Source organism: Anolis sagrei, chromosome X (assembly GCF_037176765.1).
Source record: "Anolis sagrei isolate rAnoSag1 chromosome X, rAnoSag1.mat, whole genome shotgun sequence".
In the NCBI taxonomy this organism is placed as follows: Eukaryota; Metazoa; Chordata; class Lepidosauria; order Squamata; family Dactyloidae; genus Anolis; species Anolis sagrei.
Window position 1 is genome coordinate 34,264,498 of NC_090034.1, and position 20,665 is coordinate 34,285,162.

General features: G+C 42.2%; 1 protein-coding gene across 1 annotated transcript in view; it reads left to right on the forward strand.

The window, feature by feature from the left end:
• The first annotated feature begins 767 nt into the window (after nucleotides 1-767).
• The window catches only part of LOC132781596 (septin-2), a 71,892-nt gene continuing 51,994 nt past the window's right edge, over nucleotides 768-20,665 (forward strand). Inside the window, exons 1-3 of the mRNA XM_060785886.2 lie at nucleotides 768-868; nucleotides 14,304-14,353; nucleotides 15,970-16,069. Coding sequence (XP_060641869.1) covers nucleotides 14,327-14,353; nucleotides 15,970-16,069 — 127 coding nt within the window. The 5' untranslated portion in view covers nucleotides 768-868; nucleotides 14,304-14,326. The remainder of the gene's footprint in view (nucleotides 869-14,303; nucleotides 14,354-15,969; nucleotides 16,070-20,665) is intronic.

Here is a 20,665-nt window from a genome sequence, read left to right on the forward strand (position 1 = left end):
TCAGAACTGGTGCTGATGGAAGTTGCAGTTCGATCTTGTGTTGATGGGAGTTGCAGCCACTCAGAACTGGTGCTGATGGGAGTTGCAGTTAGATATGGAGTTGATGGGAGTTGCAGTCACCCAGAACTGGTGCTGATGAGAGTTGCTGTTAGATATGGGGTTGATGGGAGTTGCAGTCACTCAGAACTGCTGCTGATGGGAGTTGCAGTTCAATCTTGCGTTGATGGGAGTTGCAGCTACTCAGAACTGGGGCTGATGGGTTACAGTCACCCAGAACTGGTGCTCATGGGAGTTGCAGTTAGATATGGGGTTGATGGGAGTTGCAGCTACTCAGATCTGGGGCTGATGGGAGTTGCAGTTAGATCTGGGGCTGATGGGACTTGCAGCTCATCAGAGGTATGATTTTCTAAAAGGCCCCATCATACATGATGCACCTTCGAATGGGAGAATTTCATGCAATCAAAAGGCGAACAATGAGCATTTGTAACAAACAGAATTAATCAAGGTCTAACCCAGGCAAGTCTGTTGGACCAAGACAAGCCACCAGGCTCCAGTGGGAAAGAATGAGAGACGAAGCGACGATGCAGGGCAGGCCTCCTCACCCTGTGGTCTTCTAGGTGTTTGGGCCTCCAACTCCCAAAAGCCTTCGCTAGGACGTTCAATGGGGAGGAATTCTGAGAGTTGGAAGCCCGTAGGTTGAGGAGACCAGCTTTGGGAGACTTGACTCTGAGGGGCTTGGGGGCGGGGCTTGGGAAGGAATGGCTCCCTCCCCTTTTCACCCAAGCCCCTCCCCCAGCTTGCTTCCGGATTGGAGGGCCCGGCTGCAGAGTGAGGTTCCTGAGGCGGAGTGTCGGGGTTTGAGGGGACGGTAAGGCAGGGGACACGCTCCCGGCGGCTTCGGGGGCTCAGGAGCGAGGGAAAGCCAGTCGGTGCCCTTCCAAAGACTGGAGCTGCCGGGAGGGAGGACTGACTGACAGACAGCTTGGCTTCCAAATAGGCGGGAGCCTCAGCCTCAGTTGGGAAGGCCTCAGGAAAGGGCTAGGCCAGGCAGGGGCCAACTTGGGGCCTCCTTCCTGGTGTTTTGGACTTCAACTCCCACAATTCCTAACAGCCTCAGGCCCTTTCCTTTCCCCCCTCCGCCGTTTAAGAAAGGACCTGAGGCTGTTAGAGATTGTGGGAGTTGAAGTCCAAAACACCAGGAGGACCCAAGTTGGCTCCTGCCTGGCCTAGGCTTACAATAATCCATAATAATAATAATAATAATAATAATAATAATAATAATAATATCATGATTTTATTTTTGAGTCTTAATACATCAGAATATTTGTTGTTTTGTTTTTTATGTTATGTATATAATAATAGTTTTTCTTGCTTTTGTTTTCATGTTTAATGAAGTACCACTGTCATAATTTTATTGTTTTATTTTTTACTTTTGGATTTAATCGATCTATATATATATATAAATGCTCTGTGCATAATTAGTACCTTAAAAACAAAAGAACCAATGAACGAAATCACACCACATTTGGCAACAAAACATCTCACAACACAAGGAGTGACCATCACTCAAAAAATTATGATTTCGTCATTTGGGAGTTGCAGTTGCTGGGATTTATAGTTCACCTACAATCAAAGAGCATTCTGAACCCCACCAACGATGGAATTGAACCAAACTTGGCACACAGAACTCCCACGACCAACAGAAAATACTGGCAGGGTTACGTGGGCAGTGTCCTTTGGTTTTGGAGTTGTAGTTCACCTACATCCAGAGAGCACTGTGGACTCAAACAATGATAGATCTGGACCAAACTCTACACAAATACTCAATATGCCCAAATGTGAACATTGGTGGAGTTTGGGGAAAATAGAATCTTGACATTTGGGAGTTGTAGTTGCTGGGATTTATAGTTCACCTACAATCACAGAGCATTCTGAACCCCAGAAATGATAGAATTGAGCCAAACCTCCCACAAAGAACCCCAATGTGGGCCACAGCAACGTGTGGCAGGGGACGGCTAGTTAATATACGGTGACCACATCTCCGTATATGAACCCACACGTTCCCTCCGTTCATCTGGAGAGGCCCTGCTCGCGATCCCACCTGCGTCGCAGGCGCGCTTGGTGGGGACGAGAGACAGGGCCTTCTTTGTGGTAGCCCCCCGACTCTGGAACACCCTCCCCAAGGACATCAGACAAGCCCCATCGTTGGCAATCTTTAGGAAGAGCTTGAAGACCTGGCTGTTCCAGTGTGCCTTTCCAGAATAGGAAACTCCCAGCATCATGTCCCAGTCGCACTTTATTAGAGATTTAAGACTGTCTGCACATTGCACCTACCCTAGAATCCTTACATTTCACCTGTCATATCCAGCACGTTTTAACTGTACCCATTACATTTGGCCTGGCCCTAGTTTTTAAATGTGTCACGGTGTATTGTTTTATTGTTTTTATTGTTACTGCTTTGATGATTTTAGTTGCTTTATGAGTTTTATTATGTATTTGTTATGCTATTGTTTTACTGAGGCCTTGGCCTGTGTAAGCCGCATCGAGTCCTTCGGGAGATGTTAGCGGGGTACAAATAAAGTTAATAATAATAATAATAATTAATAATAATGTTATTTTTACTTTTAAATTTAGTGGATATTAAGGCAGGGCACAACATGGTTGAAACACATGGACAGAACACTTTTAAAAACACATATTAAAATACATCGGGCACAGATTAAAACACCAGGAGTCATAAAATCTGAAGTTAAAGTTAATGCAGTTTGGCACTATTTGTACTGCCATTTGAATGAATGCTATGGGACCCTGGGAGTAGTAGTTTGACAGGGTCTTTAGCCAAACTACTAATATTTTTAAATAGTAGTTTTATTCAGAAACCAAATAATAATAATAACAACAACTTTATTTATACCTCGCCACCATCTCCCAGAAGGACTTGGGACAGTTTACAGAAGCACATACAGTACCATAACACATACAAATAGAAGTAAAATTACATCACATATTAAAAATGACAAGCACAGTTAAGATAAAAACAACACATTACAAAAAGTCAAATTTAAAAATCAATAACACACAGTACAAATTGCCATAAAAACAATACAGCATCCCAACTGCAGCCCAATTCAACCATTAACATGCTAGTGAAGATATGTGTGGTCCTTAGATTATCAGATGTCTTAATCATTTCCAAAGGCAAGCCTGAAGAACCATGTCTTCAGCTCTGTGCGAAAACATAGTAATGTGGAAGAAACCTAATATCCCTGAGGGGGACGTTCCAAAGCTGGGGGGCTATCACCAAGAAGGCCCTCTCCCTCGTCCTCACCATCCGCACTTGAGGCAGAGGTGGGACCAAGAGGAGGGCCTCCCTGGCAGATCTTGGAACCCGCGCTGGTTCATAAGGGGAGATGTGGTTATGAAGATAGGTTGGACCTGAGCCTTTGAACTGTGTCCTCAGGGAGAGTGTAACACAGGTTGCCACCTTATACTCCGATCGCCCTAACTACTGACCAGGAGGACCTCTGTCTTGTCGGGATTTAGTCTCAGCTTGTTAGCCCTCCTTCAGTTTGTCACAGCTGCCAGGCACCAGTCCAGGATCTGGGGAGCTTCCTTGGATTTTGGTGGAAAAGAATAGTAATGTTGTGTGTCATCTGCGTAGAGATGACACCCAACTCCAAAACTTCATTGACCTCACCCAGCTCTTTCATGTAGATGTTGAAAAGCATGGGGGATAGAATGGAGCCTTGTGGGACCCCACAGGTGAATGGCCAGGGGTCCGAGCAAGTGTTCCGCAGCATCACCATCTGGGTACGATCCTCCAGGAAGGAACGGAGCTACTGCAAAGCAGTGGCCCCAAGACCCATTCCGGAGAGCCGACCCAGAAGGATACCATGGTCAATGCTATTGAAAGTGGCTGAGAGATCCAAGAGAACCAGCAGGAACACACTCCCCTGTCTAGTTCTCTGCGGAGGTCATCCACCAGGGCAACTAAAGCTGTCTCCGTTCCGTGGCCAGGTCTAAAACCAGACTGTGAAGGATCAAGATAATATAGTAAGGCAAGAACAATACAACATACATATACATTTTAAAAAGTGATATGTCTTAAAAATGACAGATCTACACTTCATGTACTGCAACTACAAATGCTACAACTATGTACCAAATATGGATTATAAACACAAAAATCAAACATATTTGCACAAAACACGCAGACAGACAAAACAAGGCACTAATCTATGAACCCCTCACTCTTATCTGATGGTTATATCTCTTATTAATCTGCTCCCTTTATATGGTGTCATATAGCCACATGTCTACTTTTAATGACACTTTTCTCAGTCAAAAAATTCAAAATTAACAGGATTCCATAAGCCATGGCAATTCAGGATACATAATTATTTCTTATTATAACGTCACCTGCAGTCAAGATTATTAGTTGTAATAATAGAGGTTATTATTATTATTCATTCTGAATGTGCTCCTCGATCATTTGCTCGGTTTGAAAACTAGACAGGATGGAAACCCCTTTCAAAGCTGTATATTTCATGGTTGTGACACATTACCTAAAAAGTTGTGACACATTATCTAAAAGTTAGGTTTTAATAGCTGTCTTAAGCCAGAAACAAATCTAAAAAATAATTCAAGGAGGAAGAGTTTCGCTCATGGGTGATTTGTGGTTGCAGAGATATAGGTATTGTTGTTGTTGTTGTTGCTGTTGCAGTTTCGGGTCTGTCTTTTTGAATCCTCCTGGTAGACTGTCATTATTACAATGGTTGTAGATATGTCAATACCGCCATTCCTCCATATTAGCTGACCTTAAAGGCACAGAACCCCACGACAAACCGTGCATTAAACATCTCCATAAATATTTTTATATATTTTACAGTTACTTTTTTCTTTACCTGAAACAACATATATATATATATATATATATATAGAGAGAGAGAGAGAGAGAGAGAGAGAGAGAGAGAGAGAGGTAAAGGTTTCCCCTTGACATTTAGTCTAGTTGTGTCCGACTCTTGGGGTGGTGCTCATCTCCATCTCTAAGCTGAAGAGCCGGTGTTGTCCATAGACACCTCCAAGGTCATGTTGCCGGCATGACTCAATGGAGTGCTGTTACCTTCCCACTATTGATCTGCTCACATTTGCATGTTTTTGAACTGCTAGGTTGGCAGAACTGGGCCTAACAGTAGGAGGCTCTCTCTCTCTCTCTCTCTCTCTCTCTCTCTATATATATATATATATATATAGAGAGAGAGAGAGAGAGAGAGAGAGGGGTGTGTGTATATACAGTATATATACACACACACACAAATATACAAGTTTTCCAAAATCTGGAATTAAAAACACTTCTAGTCTCAAGCCTTTTGGATAAGGGAGACTCAACCTGTATTTGAAATGATTAAAGTAGAATGAGGATATTTCTCCTTCTTCTCCATATGTCGACCCTGTTTTTCTGATGGAGAAGGATTGTTGGTTTTAGCAAGTCAGCAGCAGTTAGGAGGTTTTGTGTCACCCAAATCCCTGCCTAGAACTGACAGTTTGGACAAAGAAAAGTCCATGGGTCTGAAGCTGAAAAAGTCCATGAGAGACACGTCAAAATCAAATTAAATGTGGAGATAGTCTCTTAGCTTTGGGAAATAATGCTTTGCCAGGGAGAGAGTTGGCAGCACAAGTCTGTACTTGTCTGGTCATTAGCAAGCTGCCTTTTTTCCAATGGGGATTATGCCAGTTTCGGTTCTTATAATTATTTCCTACTGTATTCTGTAAACGGTTATGGATTTCAGCATCTCATCCTCCTCTTTCCCTTTGCTCATAAGCTCCAGATTTTTCTGCCTGGCTTTGTAATTTTGAAAGCATTTGAGGAATTCCACATCGATTGGAGGCTTCCTGCTTCCATTCCCACCCAGAGCGTTGGGTCTTCCATCGATAAAACCCACATGCAATTTGTCAACTCTCGCATGCATCCTTGTCTTTCTCTTTGAACAATTGTCAATAAGGGAAAGCCAAACGTGTCCGGTGGCTCGTCTCCAAGTGGTCCTTCTTTTCAAAGCTGAGAAAACGTCTCTGGTTTTGGCATTATAAACACATTGGACTTGTTGCTCAGTTAAAACTGGCTACAGACATCTAATCGCTGCTCCAAATTCCAGACATATAGGATTTGGGAGAATAAGGCATGGATGTCTGAGCTGGTTTTTAATCGCTTGAGAACAACAAATGCTGCAAAAGATATCAGCCATTGCCAATGTTCTTGGGGTAGCTGGCATTGCTGCTGTTGTGACTATGAGGAGGTTATCTTTATGTCTTTTTAAACAGACTCTTTGGTCTTAAGTCCCTTTACTGAGCCGCTAATCTCCAAAAGTCAATGGGATCACAGGCTATAGTTACATATGCGGCAGTCCTCTCCTTGAGTATGAGAAGAGTTAAACTAGCCAAAAAGTGGAACAGTGGTCTCTTCTCTTGGATACTCCTTTGTGTAAGGAAAAGCATGAAAGTAGATGTAGGATACATATGTATCACTATGAGCACTTAAGCAAATATTTATAGGAAATGACTATCGGTTCTTTCCCTTTGGCTCATGCTTCTTTGGATCCAACCCAAAGTGTTGGTTTATGATTCTAGCATTGGGTCCTATCTTAGGATTTCAAATCTAGCCTTGTACAAAAGCAGGACAGCCATTTTTATGGCTGCATGATTCTTCCATTGACAGGGCTAGACCATCTTAAGGATTCCTCTCAGCTTTACACTTGCAAAAGTAAATGTTTCAAGATGCGATGGTTCGTCTTGAAACATTTACTTTCATTACATTTACCTAACTAGCAGTTTTGAACAGATTTCAAGATTTGTAAAACAGTCCTTTGATATCTGCTGGTGTTTGGTTCCTGGTCCCTCCATGAATTCTCGAATTCATGGATGCTCCCGTCTCATTACATACATTATCGTAGCAAAATATACTTATCTAAAATGGTAAAATGAAGGTTGGCTTTTGGGTTTTTTAAGGGACTATTTTCAGGCTGTGGATGGTTGGATCTGTGGAGTCGACTATATGGTCTTGTAAACATGAGTAACAGTATGTTTTATTATGGTTGCACTCATTTCTGAGTGTGTGTGTGAATGGAAGAGAGGGCAGGGTTGGAGAATATCTGGCCCTTCATAGTTTCCTGGATAGCAACTCCCATCATCCGTCGCAACTGTCTGTGCTGGCTAGGGATTATGGGAGCTGGAGTCCTAACCATATTGGTTATGTTGTTTTGTGGGTTCATGTTATGTATTGATACAGGAAATTAGAGTTGAGGACTCCTTTCCTGAACTGGGAAGAAACCCCAAGCAAATGTTGGACACATGAAGCAAAATACCCAAGGTGCCTTTCCAGGTACAACAGCAAATCTGGAAAACAAGAAAGAGATATTGGAGGGAAGAGAGCAATAATAAATAGCGGTGGATCTTGGGACCTTTAGCAGTATATTTATGCATGAATTTAGTGCTTATTTATGGTGGATTTTTTTTAAGCATATATATTGGCAGGACAGATTGGAAGTGTGTTCAGAGGGAAAGAGAACTTGAAGTCTCAGGCCTGAATCCTCACCTTCTACTATATTTTGGGTGCCTTTAATATATGTGATGTTGAAGGAGGTGAATAATGTTCAGTTTGTCTTATCTCCATAGGGTTGACCATCAGCTGGTCAGATATAAAACATATAATAGTTAAAGCTTTTGAAATAAACGGCTTATTCAGAGCCACACGGAAGGTATGTTAGTCATTGACAGGGCTAGATACTTAATGCATTTTGCAAAAACACTTCAGTTATTTGATGTGAAACAACTAAAACTGTTTTAAAATAGTAATGAATCATAGCTGTAACAGCGTTCGGCAGGGTTTGCATGAATTCCCAGAACAGTTCTCTTTGTCTTTTATCCTGACTCACCAGGATTAGCTTACAAAAAGAATTTTGTTAACAAAAGAAATTCATTAAAACAGAATGAAACAACTATTTCAAAAGGATTCAAAGGTTCAAAGCAAGACTGAAGAAGATATGACTTCCCAGGGTTGTTGCATTGCAGCTTGCATCATACTTCACAGTAGGCTGTGCTAAACAAGACTGATGGGAGTTGTAGTCCAGCAACCTTTGGAGGGCCGTAGGTTCACTGTCTGGGTTTAAAGACAAATATAAGGTGCTTTTGACAGAGCTGCAGTCTTGGTTTCATCAACTGTTGCTGCAGTCAACTGACTAGTATGGAATCTGATCATTGAGTAAGGATTTGCGGGAGAACTGTTGAGTTTGTGGGGATGACATGCCATGGTGGAATATGATTTTGTCATGGGATGATTCAATAATAAAATCATATCTTTAAGTGTCAGGCCCAGGTTTGTATGATCCTGCAAAAGAGGCCACTCCCTGGCCTTTTTTGTACATAAACTCAGGAAAATTTATATAACATCCTTCAGATGCAGGCTGGCAGAGTTTACTTTTGACCTCCCTGGGTTTCAAAGGAAGCTGCCTGGCTTCCTTCCTGCTTCTGCCGTGGCGGCCTCCTCTTGTCCTGGGATCCCGATGCGGTGACAAGTGTGGTGTTCTTGGGCAGAATGACTGTGCCAGGGCTCTGTGTACTTTCGGAGCATTGCTTTCCAAACACTGCGCTCCCATGAGATCGGAAGTGTATTGGTATAGTACATGGAGTTCAGAAATGATCTTTGATGAGAAGTGATTGGCTGAGTTATGTAACAGTCAGAAATGTCCTTTGATTTTTCTTTCTCAGGACTCTGGTTCCAAAATATTGATGTTTACTGCTCTGTGTCTCCAGGAATTGCTGTAGCTCTGCAGTAATGATTGGAAATGAAAATGTGTTTTTCTATTAGCACATATACAAATGGGTAGGTAGTTGTCTGGAAACTCCTTTTGCCTTTAGGCCAATCTTTTTCCCTCAGTCAGCAAATACAGTCGGCTCTCTGCTTTCATCAGGGTTAGGGGCGCAAAACCCTCACAAAAGTTGAAAAGTGGCCTTTTTCTATCTGAGGTTTCTAGGTTCTCCAAGGCCACTCTGTGGTCAATGTGGGTGGAAGCTTTTGTTGGAATCTCTATTCCTGTAGTTTGAATCTATTGCTCTAATTTGAATCTATTGATCTGTGGTCAGCTTCAGCGAGAAGCGCCTTAGGGGACCTAAAGATTCCTAGAAAAGTATTTCTCTCTAGCAATCTGTAGGTCCTCAAAAGCATCTCTTACGTTCAGCTTCACTTGGTGGAGTTGTTCAGGAGGACCTAGAGATTCCTGGAAAGAACTTAGGCCCATTCTACACTGCCATATAATCCAGATTATCAAAGCTCTTAACCCACATTATCTGCTTTGAACTGGATTATGGAAGTCTACACTGCCATACAATCCAGTTCAAAGCAGATAACATGGTTTTTATACAGCCATGTAGAAGGGGCCATAGCCCATCAAATATGGGAATAAACTTGGCCAAAACACATGTTGGTGCCTCAAATGTTAGACATATTTCTGGGTCTACTTGACCAGTTGTATCTGTTCTTATCAATTTAATATGTAGCTGATACTATATGTGTTCCTATTGAATCAAACTGCTTCTTTATTTACTGGATTGGTAGCCAGTGGCTCAGGGACCACCGATTTGAGGTGTATTGCTTTGCCTTAGACAAGGCAGATGGAAATTACAATGACTGTTGAAATATTATAAAAGGTGTATCTATGAAGCAGGTATTGAATATCTTGCACCTGAGGAAGGCTGAGAGTTTTTCAGTGTTACTCACATTGATTGTGAATTAGAATTTGGTTGATGCTGATTTGATTGTCAGCTGACCCACTGGAAAAAAAACGGGCCTGGGAATGCATCCAAGTGCTACTGAAAGCTCTGTTTGTACAGCTGGATTGCTTTTGTTTGTGGGGCGGGAGGGAGAGATCTGTGAAATATAACAATTGAAGTTGTGCTGGGATTAGAGCCGGTGATGCTGATTGTTTAAAAACATGTTTCTTAGTGTTTAAATGTCCTCTTCTGTGCCCTGCTTGGATTGGGCAGTTTTTTTTGTCGTGTGAGGAACGACTTGAGAGACTGCAAGTCGCTTCTGGTATGAGAGAATTGACCGTCTGCAAGGACGTTGCCCAGGGGACGCCCAGATGATTTGATGTTTTTGTCATCCTTGTGGGAGGCTTCTCTCATGTCCCCGCATGAGGAGCTGGAGCTGATAGAGGGAGCTCATCCGCCTCTCCTCAGATTTGAAACTGCGACCTGTTGGTCTTCAGTCCTGCTGGCACAGGGGTTTAACCCACTGCACCACAGTTGACTTGTTAAAATTCCAAATTGCCGTTGGTGATAGAATAACAGATATGAAATACAGGGCGAGTCTCCCTTATCTGTTATGCTTGGGACCAGAAGTGTTTTAGATTTTGGAATACTTGCATTTGCATCTATGTACATAATATGACCTCTTGGAGACGGGACCCAGATTGAAACATGAATCTGCAAGCTCTCTAAAATAGGGCAGGATTGGTTTCAGCAAATCTTTTAATGGTGTGTGTATATATTTGTGTGTGTGTGTGTGTGTGTATGCACACATATACGCGCACACACATATATACACATACATACACTGTATACTTATGCATAAATCTAGCAATGCTAGTCAGAATTTGACTCCAAAAAGTTGACTTTTCCATGGGCTAGTATGAGTACTGTACATTAACTCTTATCAAAGATGGAACCATCTCTTTATCTGAGTAGAATGGCAAAAGCTTCTTCCATTCCAGAAGAACCCAAAAGAAGCATAAAAATTGATCTGCTCTATGGGGAAAATGGTGATTGCATCCATGAACTGTTGGTTCTGTTCCCTCTCTGCGGAATGACCCTCGACTTATCCATGGATCATAGCGAAATCCATCATTTTGCTCCCCTCAACTTATACATGAGTATATACGGTGTACATAAATACGCTTGTTATGGTGAAAAGTTTTCAGAGCTGCTGAATTCCCCCCTCCCATCCACACAAGTGTTAGTTATGGGTTCTGTCAACTCCAGGATTTATTTGTCCGTTTTCTCCAGTGCTGAGACTTTGCTTTTCATTCTTACTTAGTGCTGCATCCTGCCGTCGTAACTCTTGCAAAGCAACAGGGAAACATCTGCATCCAGAACTCACAGGTGTCTGTCTGTAGGTCATTTCCTCTCTTTCAGACCAAGATGGGCGATTCATCAAGACACCCGGCAATGCAATTTCTTACAACTTTCTTCCTTTGTTCCTGCAGATGTTCAGGATGAGGGAACCATTTGTTGCTTATGAAGCACGCATGCTCAAAAGAGCATGCTCCAAGTCCATAGGGTTTCCAAAAGTAGTGTAGTGAAAACAGGCCTAGCCATCTGGGATACTGGAGGGTGGCAAAAGTGAAGACATTGTACTGTAAGAATCTTTTAAAGGTTTTTGTTTTAAATGGAACATAGATTTGTTGTGGTTTGAAAAGCACTTTCCTCTCTGAAGAGTGTTATAATTCGTAAAAAAGAGAGAGGAGAGGAAGAGAATGCTACTTTTGTTCTGCTATGTCTTGACATTAAAAAGGTGGGGAATCAAATTCTTTTAACATACATACATCTCACCCTGTTTCAAAGATCTCAGGTCAGCTTACAGAGGCATTAAAACACCTTACACCATTTAAAGCAAGGAAATAATGAAACTCACCACCTATTAAACCATGTCCGTAAGTTTAAAACAGATCTAAAATATTTAAAGAGATTTAAAAACTATTTAATTATATATTTCACTTACACTTCATTTTTGAATTATTGCCCTGCAGTTATGTTAAAGTATTGCATTAACTATAGTTTCTTGGTTCATCCGAACCAGGAAACTACTGTTAATGACTTCAGAAAAAGCCAGGAAAGGAAAGTTTGAGGTTGGTTTAGTACTCTGTTCTTTCCAAAGTTTTTATTTTATTTATTTATTTCGTGTCAAAAGCATTGCATAAATAAGTATAAAACTGATAAAAATAGAAGGAGCACAAGCTGCTAAATCATTTTTGACCAAAACTGGGCAATAGCAACCACCATTGTCTGTGGCTTTAAACATTTCTTCCTCTGTATATGAGGCAGGGCATTGTGGACAAGCATACAGGTGCGGAGTTGTTTGTTCTGCTCCATAGTCACACAAGGTGGAGGATTCTTTTTGGTAGTTCCATTTTGCCAGGTTGTCTTTCAATGTGCCCACTCCACTTCTGAGTCTGTGCAGGAACTTAGAAGTTGACCATTCTTGGTTTGCCCCTGGAGGCCATCCAATTGCAATTTCCTGGTTTAGCTGCCCAGAGGAATGCTATTGCTGTTCCTGGGGGAACATTAAGAGGAGTGGTGGTTCTCATGAAACTTTTCCTTGATTTGAGTCTACTGGGAGGAGGCTGATAGCCATGCAGTGGCAGTCCTTATTTCTCTCACAGTTAGCAGCAATTTCCCGACACACAGCAGGGAGGCAATGCCAGCTAGCTTATAGTGTTTATCAACAGGTGTAGGTTTGAGGTATCCTGTGATTATTCTGCATGTTTCATTCAATGCTATGTTCACCTGTTTTGCATGGGCAGACTTGTGCCAAACAGGGCAGGCATACTCGGCAGTTGAGTAAGACAAGGCCAGAGCTGATATTCTTATTAATTTTGGGTCTTCACCCCATGTGCTGCCAGTAAGTTTCTGCAGGATGTTATTGTATGCAGCTACTTTGTGCTTGGTGTTCATGCAGTGTTTCTTAAATGTTAGTGCTCAATCTAAGGTGACACCAAGAGATTTACGATGGAAACAGTGTTCAAGTTCTTGACCTTCCCAGGTAACTTTCAATTTCCTGTTGGCCTCACAGTTCCGTGGATGGAAATTACACACTTGTGTCTTGGCAGGGTTAGGCTTCAGGTGGTTATCTTTACAGTAGCTGGAGAGATCTTTCAAGGCTTTAGTAAGTTAGATTTCGACTGTTTCAAAGTCTTTTGCTTGTGTTGTTAGGCCAAGATAATCAGCGTATGTAAAGCTCTTTGTGCGTGGGTGGCTGTGGGTGATTGTTAGTAAAGATGTTAAACAACGTTGGTGCAAGAAACATTATTTTGCCTTCTCCGTTTACTTTTCCTGCCTTAAAACTCCACATTGAAGCTGTCGTTTTCTAGGAGGGTCTAGGAGTTTTTGTAAAATTGTACTTTTGGGTAAGATGTTAGACTTTCTGCAGCATTTTTCTATGTTGCACCATGTCACAGGCTGCCATAAGGTCGACAAAAACTGTTCCCGTAATGTAACCTTTGTCATATCCTTCCTCAATGTACTCAGTCAGATTAAGAATGTGGACTTATGGGCCATTATATAGTTTAAACATACTACAGTACTATAAATTAGTGGTTCCCAACCTTTTTTTGACCAGGGACCACTTGACCAGGGACCACTTTGACCAGGGACCACTCTCCAACATTAGTACCAAAAGGGCTATGAATCAGTTTTTGGTCAACTTTAGATTTGGTTTGGTTATTTGGGGTGCTGATTCAGGAAATTGCATTGGATAGACCACATCAGCTCTAGTTTTCGATACAAAATCAATGCCATTCAGTAGTCGCCATCTGCTCACCCACAGAAAACCCTATTTAATAATCTAGTGCTGATGTGGTCGCAGTAATCTTTTCTGGGAAGCTAGCCTGTCCCCTCCCGACATCCCCGTTCTTTCGGAACTATAAGAGGGTTTTTCATTGCTGTGTGGTTTCGAGGCAACGGTATAGTAATTATTAGATTGCAGACCACATTTTCGTTCTTGGGGATCACTGGTGGTCCATGATCCACTGCTATAACTAATGGCATATCCTCTGGTTTGTTTGGCCCCATAGTACTTCAAGGGGTTGAAGGATCTTTGAGTATAGCTGAGACAATATTAGTGGTGCGACTGAGTGAGAAAGAGAGAAAAAACTGAAATCTGAATTACATGATACCTTAGTAGTAGTCTAATGACTAATCTTCCCTCTGCTTTATTCTTATCAGTGTGGTTTAGTGATAAAATGTTTGACTTATACCCAGGAAAGCTTGGCTTGGTCACACAGTGAGTCACTGCAATGCATGGTGCACCCTTTGCTTCTGCTGAGCTTTATTTGGTCCAAGGAATGTGGGTTTTCTTAACCAGTGATGAGTAAAGGAGCATGTATCTTGGGGACCACTGGTGGTGCTATTTTGGTGCTATTTTGGTGGGAAATAATAATAATAATAATAACAACTTAATATTCTGCTCTATCTCTCCAAAGGGACTCAGGGCAGATTGTGGTTCTGAGTATTACCCTTTGTATATATTTTTGCAGGCGGAAATTTGGAGTGCAAGAACATGTCTCAGGCAGGTGAAAAAGTAAAGGTAAGCACAGTGGCGTTAGGGCATATCTTACTAGACACATGTGCTAGTAATGTGGATACTTAACTTCAGTAGTTTCTTAGGGAATCATATACAGCATGGCCCCTATATCCATTGGGATGTGTCACTAGACTTACCATGGAAATGTGAAACCAGGGATAATCGGGAACTCTATTAAAATGAATTACTCCATAGAATCGCCTAGAAAATATTGAGAAGGAACACAGTTTTTCAAATGCAAGCATGTGAAATTGCAGATACCATTTCAGTGGAAATAGTAGTGTAGTTTAAACATTCTCAGTAGGATTTCACTTATAATCAGAGTCCTGTCCCATCATTCAGGGAGATAGAGAGGCCTGCTCAAAATATATCTTTATAGCAAAGAGTATGCAAAATGTGACCCCGGAGCCATATTCACCTTTCCAATGCTATTCTTGTGCTGAGAGATCCCAACCAGGTCCCTTGGATCACTTTATTTCTGGCCAAAACAAAGAGAGGGTTTTTGGAAAAGGAAATTCACTTTAATTTTTATTTTTAAAATTTAACATTAAACAAATACTCACCGTATTTTCCAAAAATTGATTATTACTTGGGGGGGGGGGGGGGGGGAGTGGGTGAGAAGTAGCATTTTTGGCAAGCTATGGGGCATTTAGGGGGAGAAATTGGCCTCAGGTTCACTGATATTTCCTGGCCCTATCTTAAAGAATGGCTCTAAGAGAGGGAAAGAGGGAGGGAGAAAAGGAAGAAAGGAGGAAAGGTAGGTAGGAAACAGAGGGAAAGAACTCATAAAGTGTTGCTTAGTGGTTTGAACCTCAGACTGTGGCTCTGAACCCACTGGGTGACGTTAGGCAAGTCCCACTCTTTCAGCCTCAGATGAAGACAAAGGTAAATCCCCTTTGAATAAATCTTGACCAGAAAACTCTATGAGATGGTTGCCTTAGGGTCATCCTAAGTTTGAAACAACTTGAAGGCACACAACAAAAACAACAATGAAGTATAGTCCAGCCCTCCAACAGTTTGCGGGACCATGAACTGGCCCTCTGTTTAAAAAGTTTGAGGACCCCTGGTCTAAGTAGACAGCCTCAGCTTTTATGCATAGTGGTAAAATGTTTACAGTCTATTCAATTATTGGGGTCACTTGTTGCCATTTCTGATATTTTTCACGAAGAGGCAAGAAAGGATGCTTGGATTTGCCTTTAAAAAAAAGAGAGAGAAGGGGTGTCCATGTGGAGAGATGCACGTTGTTTCAGTGTGGGAACATTATGTACCTACCCTCGCCCCATGCATTTCTGTGTGAGAGACCCAGAAAGGAAATAGGAAGCATGAATCATACTTCTTTTTGATTTTCAAACATCCAGAGCAGTCCTCCTTTTTTATTCCCAAGTTTTGTCCCCCCCCTCCCATTTTTCTTCAGAATGAAGAAAACAAAGGAAAAGAGCAATATTAGAATGCAGATTTTTAATAATATGTATTGCTAAAATTATTAACTAGCTAGCTACTGCAGTATGCTATTTTTGTGTTTTTAAAAAACATTTATTTTGAACTATTCTTATAAATGCTTTCGATTGAAAGAATTTTGATGCTGTCTCATGACTCTCTTTATTGCTTTCCTATTCCAGTTTTCTGACTCTGCGGGATATGTTGGCTTTGCCAACCTTCCCAACCAAGTCCACCGGAAGTCTGTCAAGAAGGGCTTCGAATTCACGCTCATGGTGGTTGGTAGGTGCTTTCTCTCCTTCCATTTCATTAACTTTCAAGAGGCAGTTAAACATGTGCTCTGTTTTTGTGATATCTTCCCCTTGCCTCACTCTTTTGTGAACCTTTCTTGGAAAAGGGATCCAAGGAGGACAAAAACTAATGGCTGAAGCTGCTGGGCATTGAAGTCCAAAGCACTGTTTGGAAATCATTGCTTTAATTTTTATTTTACACACTGGAAGTAAGCTTTTATACATGGAGACCTTGCTAATTCCTTGGACATTGGTTGTATTTATTTTTTCTGACCCTTAAAGGTCTTCTCTGCTCCATTTGTAAAGCTAAATAAACTGAATAAGATCTCCAAACGTCCCTTTGTACTTGATCTCCCTATTCTAGTGTTTCTCAACCTGGGGAGATCGCAAGGGGGTTTCAGAGGGGACATCAAAGACCATCAGAAAACATATATTTCGGATGATCTTAGGAACCCCTTTGGCAGAGAAGGCTGATGATCTCTCCTCCTGTTCTTCTCTTCCTTTTTGGAAGCAGACAAGAATCCTCCCATCAAAAGCCCTCCTCCGCCGTGATTGGCTGGCCACTCAGCTTGCCTCTCAGCCAAGGAGTGGGCTGTTTCTGAGACTTCAAGCGGGGAGGGGAGAGCAGGCGTGCCCAGCGCATAACAGCGTGGTGCGCATGTGTGGGCAAGGGAGAGCACGCAAGGCTGGAGGGAGGTTTGCACCAGTGAAACCCTTCAAGGCATGGGGGTTCTGTGTAGGAAATTTGGCCCAATTCTATCGTTGGTGGGGTTCCGAATGCTCTTTGATTGTAGGTGAACTATAAATCCCAGCAACTACAGTTTTCAAAAGTCAAGGTCCATTTCCCCCAAACTCCACCCGTGCTCATATTTGGGCATATTGAGTATTCGTGCTAAATTTGGTCCAGATCTGTCATTGTGTGAGTCCATGGTGCTCTCTGGATGTAGGTGAACTACAACTCCAAAACTAAAGTCAATCCCCACCAAACCCTTCCAGTATTTTCTGTTGGTCATGGGAGTTCTGTGTGACATGTTTGGTTCAATTCCATCTTTGGTGGATTTCAGAATGCTCTTTGATTGTAGGTGAACTATAAATCCCAGCAACTTCAACTCCCAAGTGACAAAATCAATGGGGATGATAGAGAGGGCCTTCTCGCCCCCTCACCCAGCTCTGGAATGCCCTCTAGAGAGATTATACTAGCCCCCACTCTTCAAGTCTTCAGAACAAAGCTGGAAACATGGCTTTTCATGTAGGCCTTCAACCACGTTTAAAACTTTGTTTGCTATATTCGCGGACCTTGTGATTAGTTTCATCCAAGCACTTTACGGGACTGATATTAATTACAGTTTATTTTTATATCTGCAACCACTGCTACATTTTACTTAATCTTTTAAGCTGGTAGGAGGTTTTATATGATGCTGTATGTAATTTTTATGTAGATTTTATTGTTATTGTGTTAATAATAATAATAATAATAATAATTTTAAAAAAACTTTATTTATACCCTGCCACCATCTCCCCAATGGGGACTTGGCCGAACAACAATTTCAATAAGAATGTACCCCAGAGCCCGGAGGACATAGTTGGGTGAGGTTTACCCCCCCCCCCCAACTCGTCCAACCAGGTCTCGAACAACAATTACAATAAGAATGTACCCCAGAGCCCGGAGGCCATAGTTGGGTGAGGTTTACCCCCCCCCCCCAACTCATCCAACCAGGTTTCGGTGATGCACGCCAGATCCGCCGCCTCATCCAGGATCAAATCCTGAATGACAGATGTTTTGCCATTGACAGATCTGGCATTCAAAAGCAGGATCTTGAGTCTGGGGGGTCTGTTATGAAGACTACCACACCTGTCCTTCTCCAGATTTGCAAGAACTCCGTTGCGCTTCTCCCTGGGTAGAGAGTGACCGTTCTTCCTCCTGCCCCACACCACCTCAGTGGTACCCGACCCATTTGAACCCCCACCCTCTTGAAGGCTAGACTGGTAGGAATTATACTCTGAGGGAATTAGTAAGCTCTTCAATACTAGGGAACCACCTAGAAGGTTTGTTTTACTGGAGAGGGAGGAGATCTCCATAGGAGATAAAGGAGGCATCTGACATAGAAAGGGGGCTGAAGAATGGAAGCGTGAGTGGGCGAGATTGGCGATTGGAAGAGGCAGGTATGTAAGCTAGGGGTGTGTGTTCTAACTGGGGGGGGGGGGGGAGGGGCCAAAACGAGTGGACTTTCCACTCTAATGTTGGGGCTTTTGGGAACCTGTAGGTGCGATCTCAGCCCGGTGACCAGAGGGCGGATTGCTTATGTACTTGTATTTTATATGTTTGCACTATTGAGTGCTTTTGTGAGCTGCCCAGAATCCCTTCGGGGAGATGATTTAAAAAAAAAAGAAAAGGGGGGGGGGAGATGATGGCGGGGTATAAATAAAGTTTCTTCTTCTTCTTCTTATTAATCTCACTAGGAAGAAAAGAGAGCAGGGTTGTGACTGGCAATAAGCAACAGAAATTCCAGGGATTGTGTACTGTGGTGAAACAAGACATTTTAAGGCAGGAAATGGTGTCTGAAGGATGCTGCAAAGCCGTTTCCCTTCTTAGTTCTTTCCAGGGTTTGAGTGGCATTTGGCCTTCGCTTTAGACAGCTCAATGAATTGGGAACCAGTACTGGACACATGGAATGGGATTTTCACCATTGTTCTTCCTGATGTCCCAATCCTTTTAAAAACCCCAAACTGCAGTGTAGATCCAGCCTCCTTCTTTGAGGGTTGGAATGGATGAGCTCTGGGATCCCTTCCATGATTCTGTGATAATCACATCAGGGTTTGGCTGGACGCAATGGTTTAGCAGGTACTGACCAAGTTTGTCCGTTTGGATAAGACTTAGAAATTGTGATAGACTGACTGCCCAAACTAGACTATTATTGGATTGCGGTTTAGGCTTTCTCTCACTAAAAGCACCCCCTGACTCATTTCCTCTGGTTGCCAGTGGCGCTTGGGAACCTTTTCCTGTCTTTTGTTGAAGCACGAAAGGCCAATTCCTTGTCAACAATCGCTGCCACTAAAACTTTGGGATTCTTGGGAGTAAAGAAAAAAGGCTGACCTTTTTTCAGCCAGGTGAAGTTTGGCCTTCCTCTGTCGTAACCCCGTTTTCAAGGGCTTGTTTTTACGTGCAAGACAAGGTAAAATCCAGAGTGACTTCACAAAAAGTAATTTTCTTAGATTGATTTCTGTATTTTACAGGAGTGACTCAGGACCCTTCCACACAGCCATATCACCCAGAATAGCAAGGCAGAATAACTCACAATATCTGCTTTGAACTGGAATATCTGAGTCCACACTGCCACATATCTCAGTTCAAAGTAGATAATGTGGGATTTTATTCAGCTGTGTGGAAGGGGCCTCAGACTATTCAGGTTGGCAAGTATGCAGAAAAAACATTTCTATGAAGAGCAGCTGCTGGGGTCTGGGTGACTTTCCTGATTATTATGATGCTCTTCATTTGTCTCCTGCATTTCCCCAAGAGCTGCACTTAAGGCCGCCCACGGGTTATTAAAGCCAGTACATGTTAAAAGCAAAAAGTTGGGAGTTTCATATAAATAACTTTATATAAAAGGTATAGTTTTGTAACTTTCATATAAAGCTATTTAGAAGAAACCATCTGGAAAATGAAAACTATTTAAAAGCTAATGAAAAGTCAAAAATATTTTTACAAATCAACAAGACAGACAGCACACCATTATAGTCAGTTCTGAACAGCTTGATGGAACAGGGAAATTTTCACTGGCTAATAGAAGTAGCACAAAAATGGATGCTATTTTGGACTTCCTAAGAAGGAAGGTCCAAGAAGGCCCTCTCCTTTGTTCCCACCAAATGAACTGGGGAAGGTAGTTGGGCAGAGAGAAGTCTTCTGAGATTGGATAGGCTCATAAGAAGAGATACGTTTGTTCAAATAGCCTGGACCTGAGCCATATTGGGATCTATCTATCTATCTATCTATCTATCTATCATAAAAGTCAAAACATATTTGTTTGTATGTACATGTGTTTCAGCATGGTTTCCCAATGGCTTGATGGATCTGGACCAAACTTGGTCCACAGACCCATCATGACCCAACTTGAAATAGTGATAGGTCTAGGGGAGATTCACACAGAATGATGATATTGTAGTCCACCCACATAATCATTAGCAATGGTCTTGATAAAGACCTTTGGCATTCATCCATCTGTGGAGGCAAAACAACACCTCCAATTAAAAATGTTTAAAAGCGATGCTTTTGGGTTTGGAAAGATTAGCAGTTTACAAGAAACGTTGCCCAGGGAACGCCTGACTGTTTATACTCAGTCTTCGAGGAGGCTCTTTCTGGGGCTTTTGAAATTTTACAATAAATGCTTGGCACACAAACAGATTCCCAGGCTATGGAGGAAAACTAAGATCATTGCCATTTTAAAACCTGGCAAAGATGCCTCCAATGCCAGGCACTACCGACTAATCTCGCGTCTATGTCATCTATATAAAGTATATGAGAGGATGCTATTAAATTGATTAGGACGTGTTATTGAATCCCAGCTTATTGCACAACAAGCAGGTTTCAGAC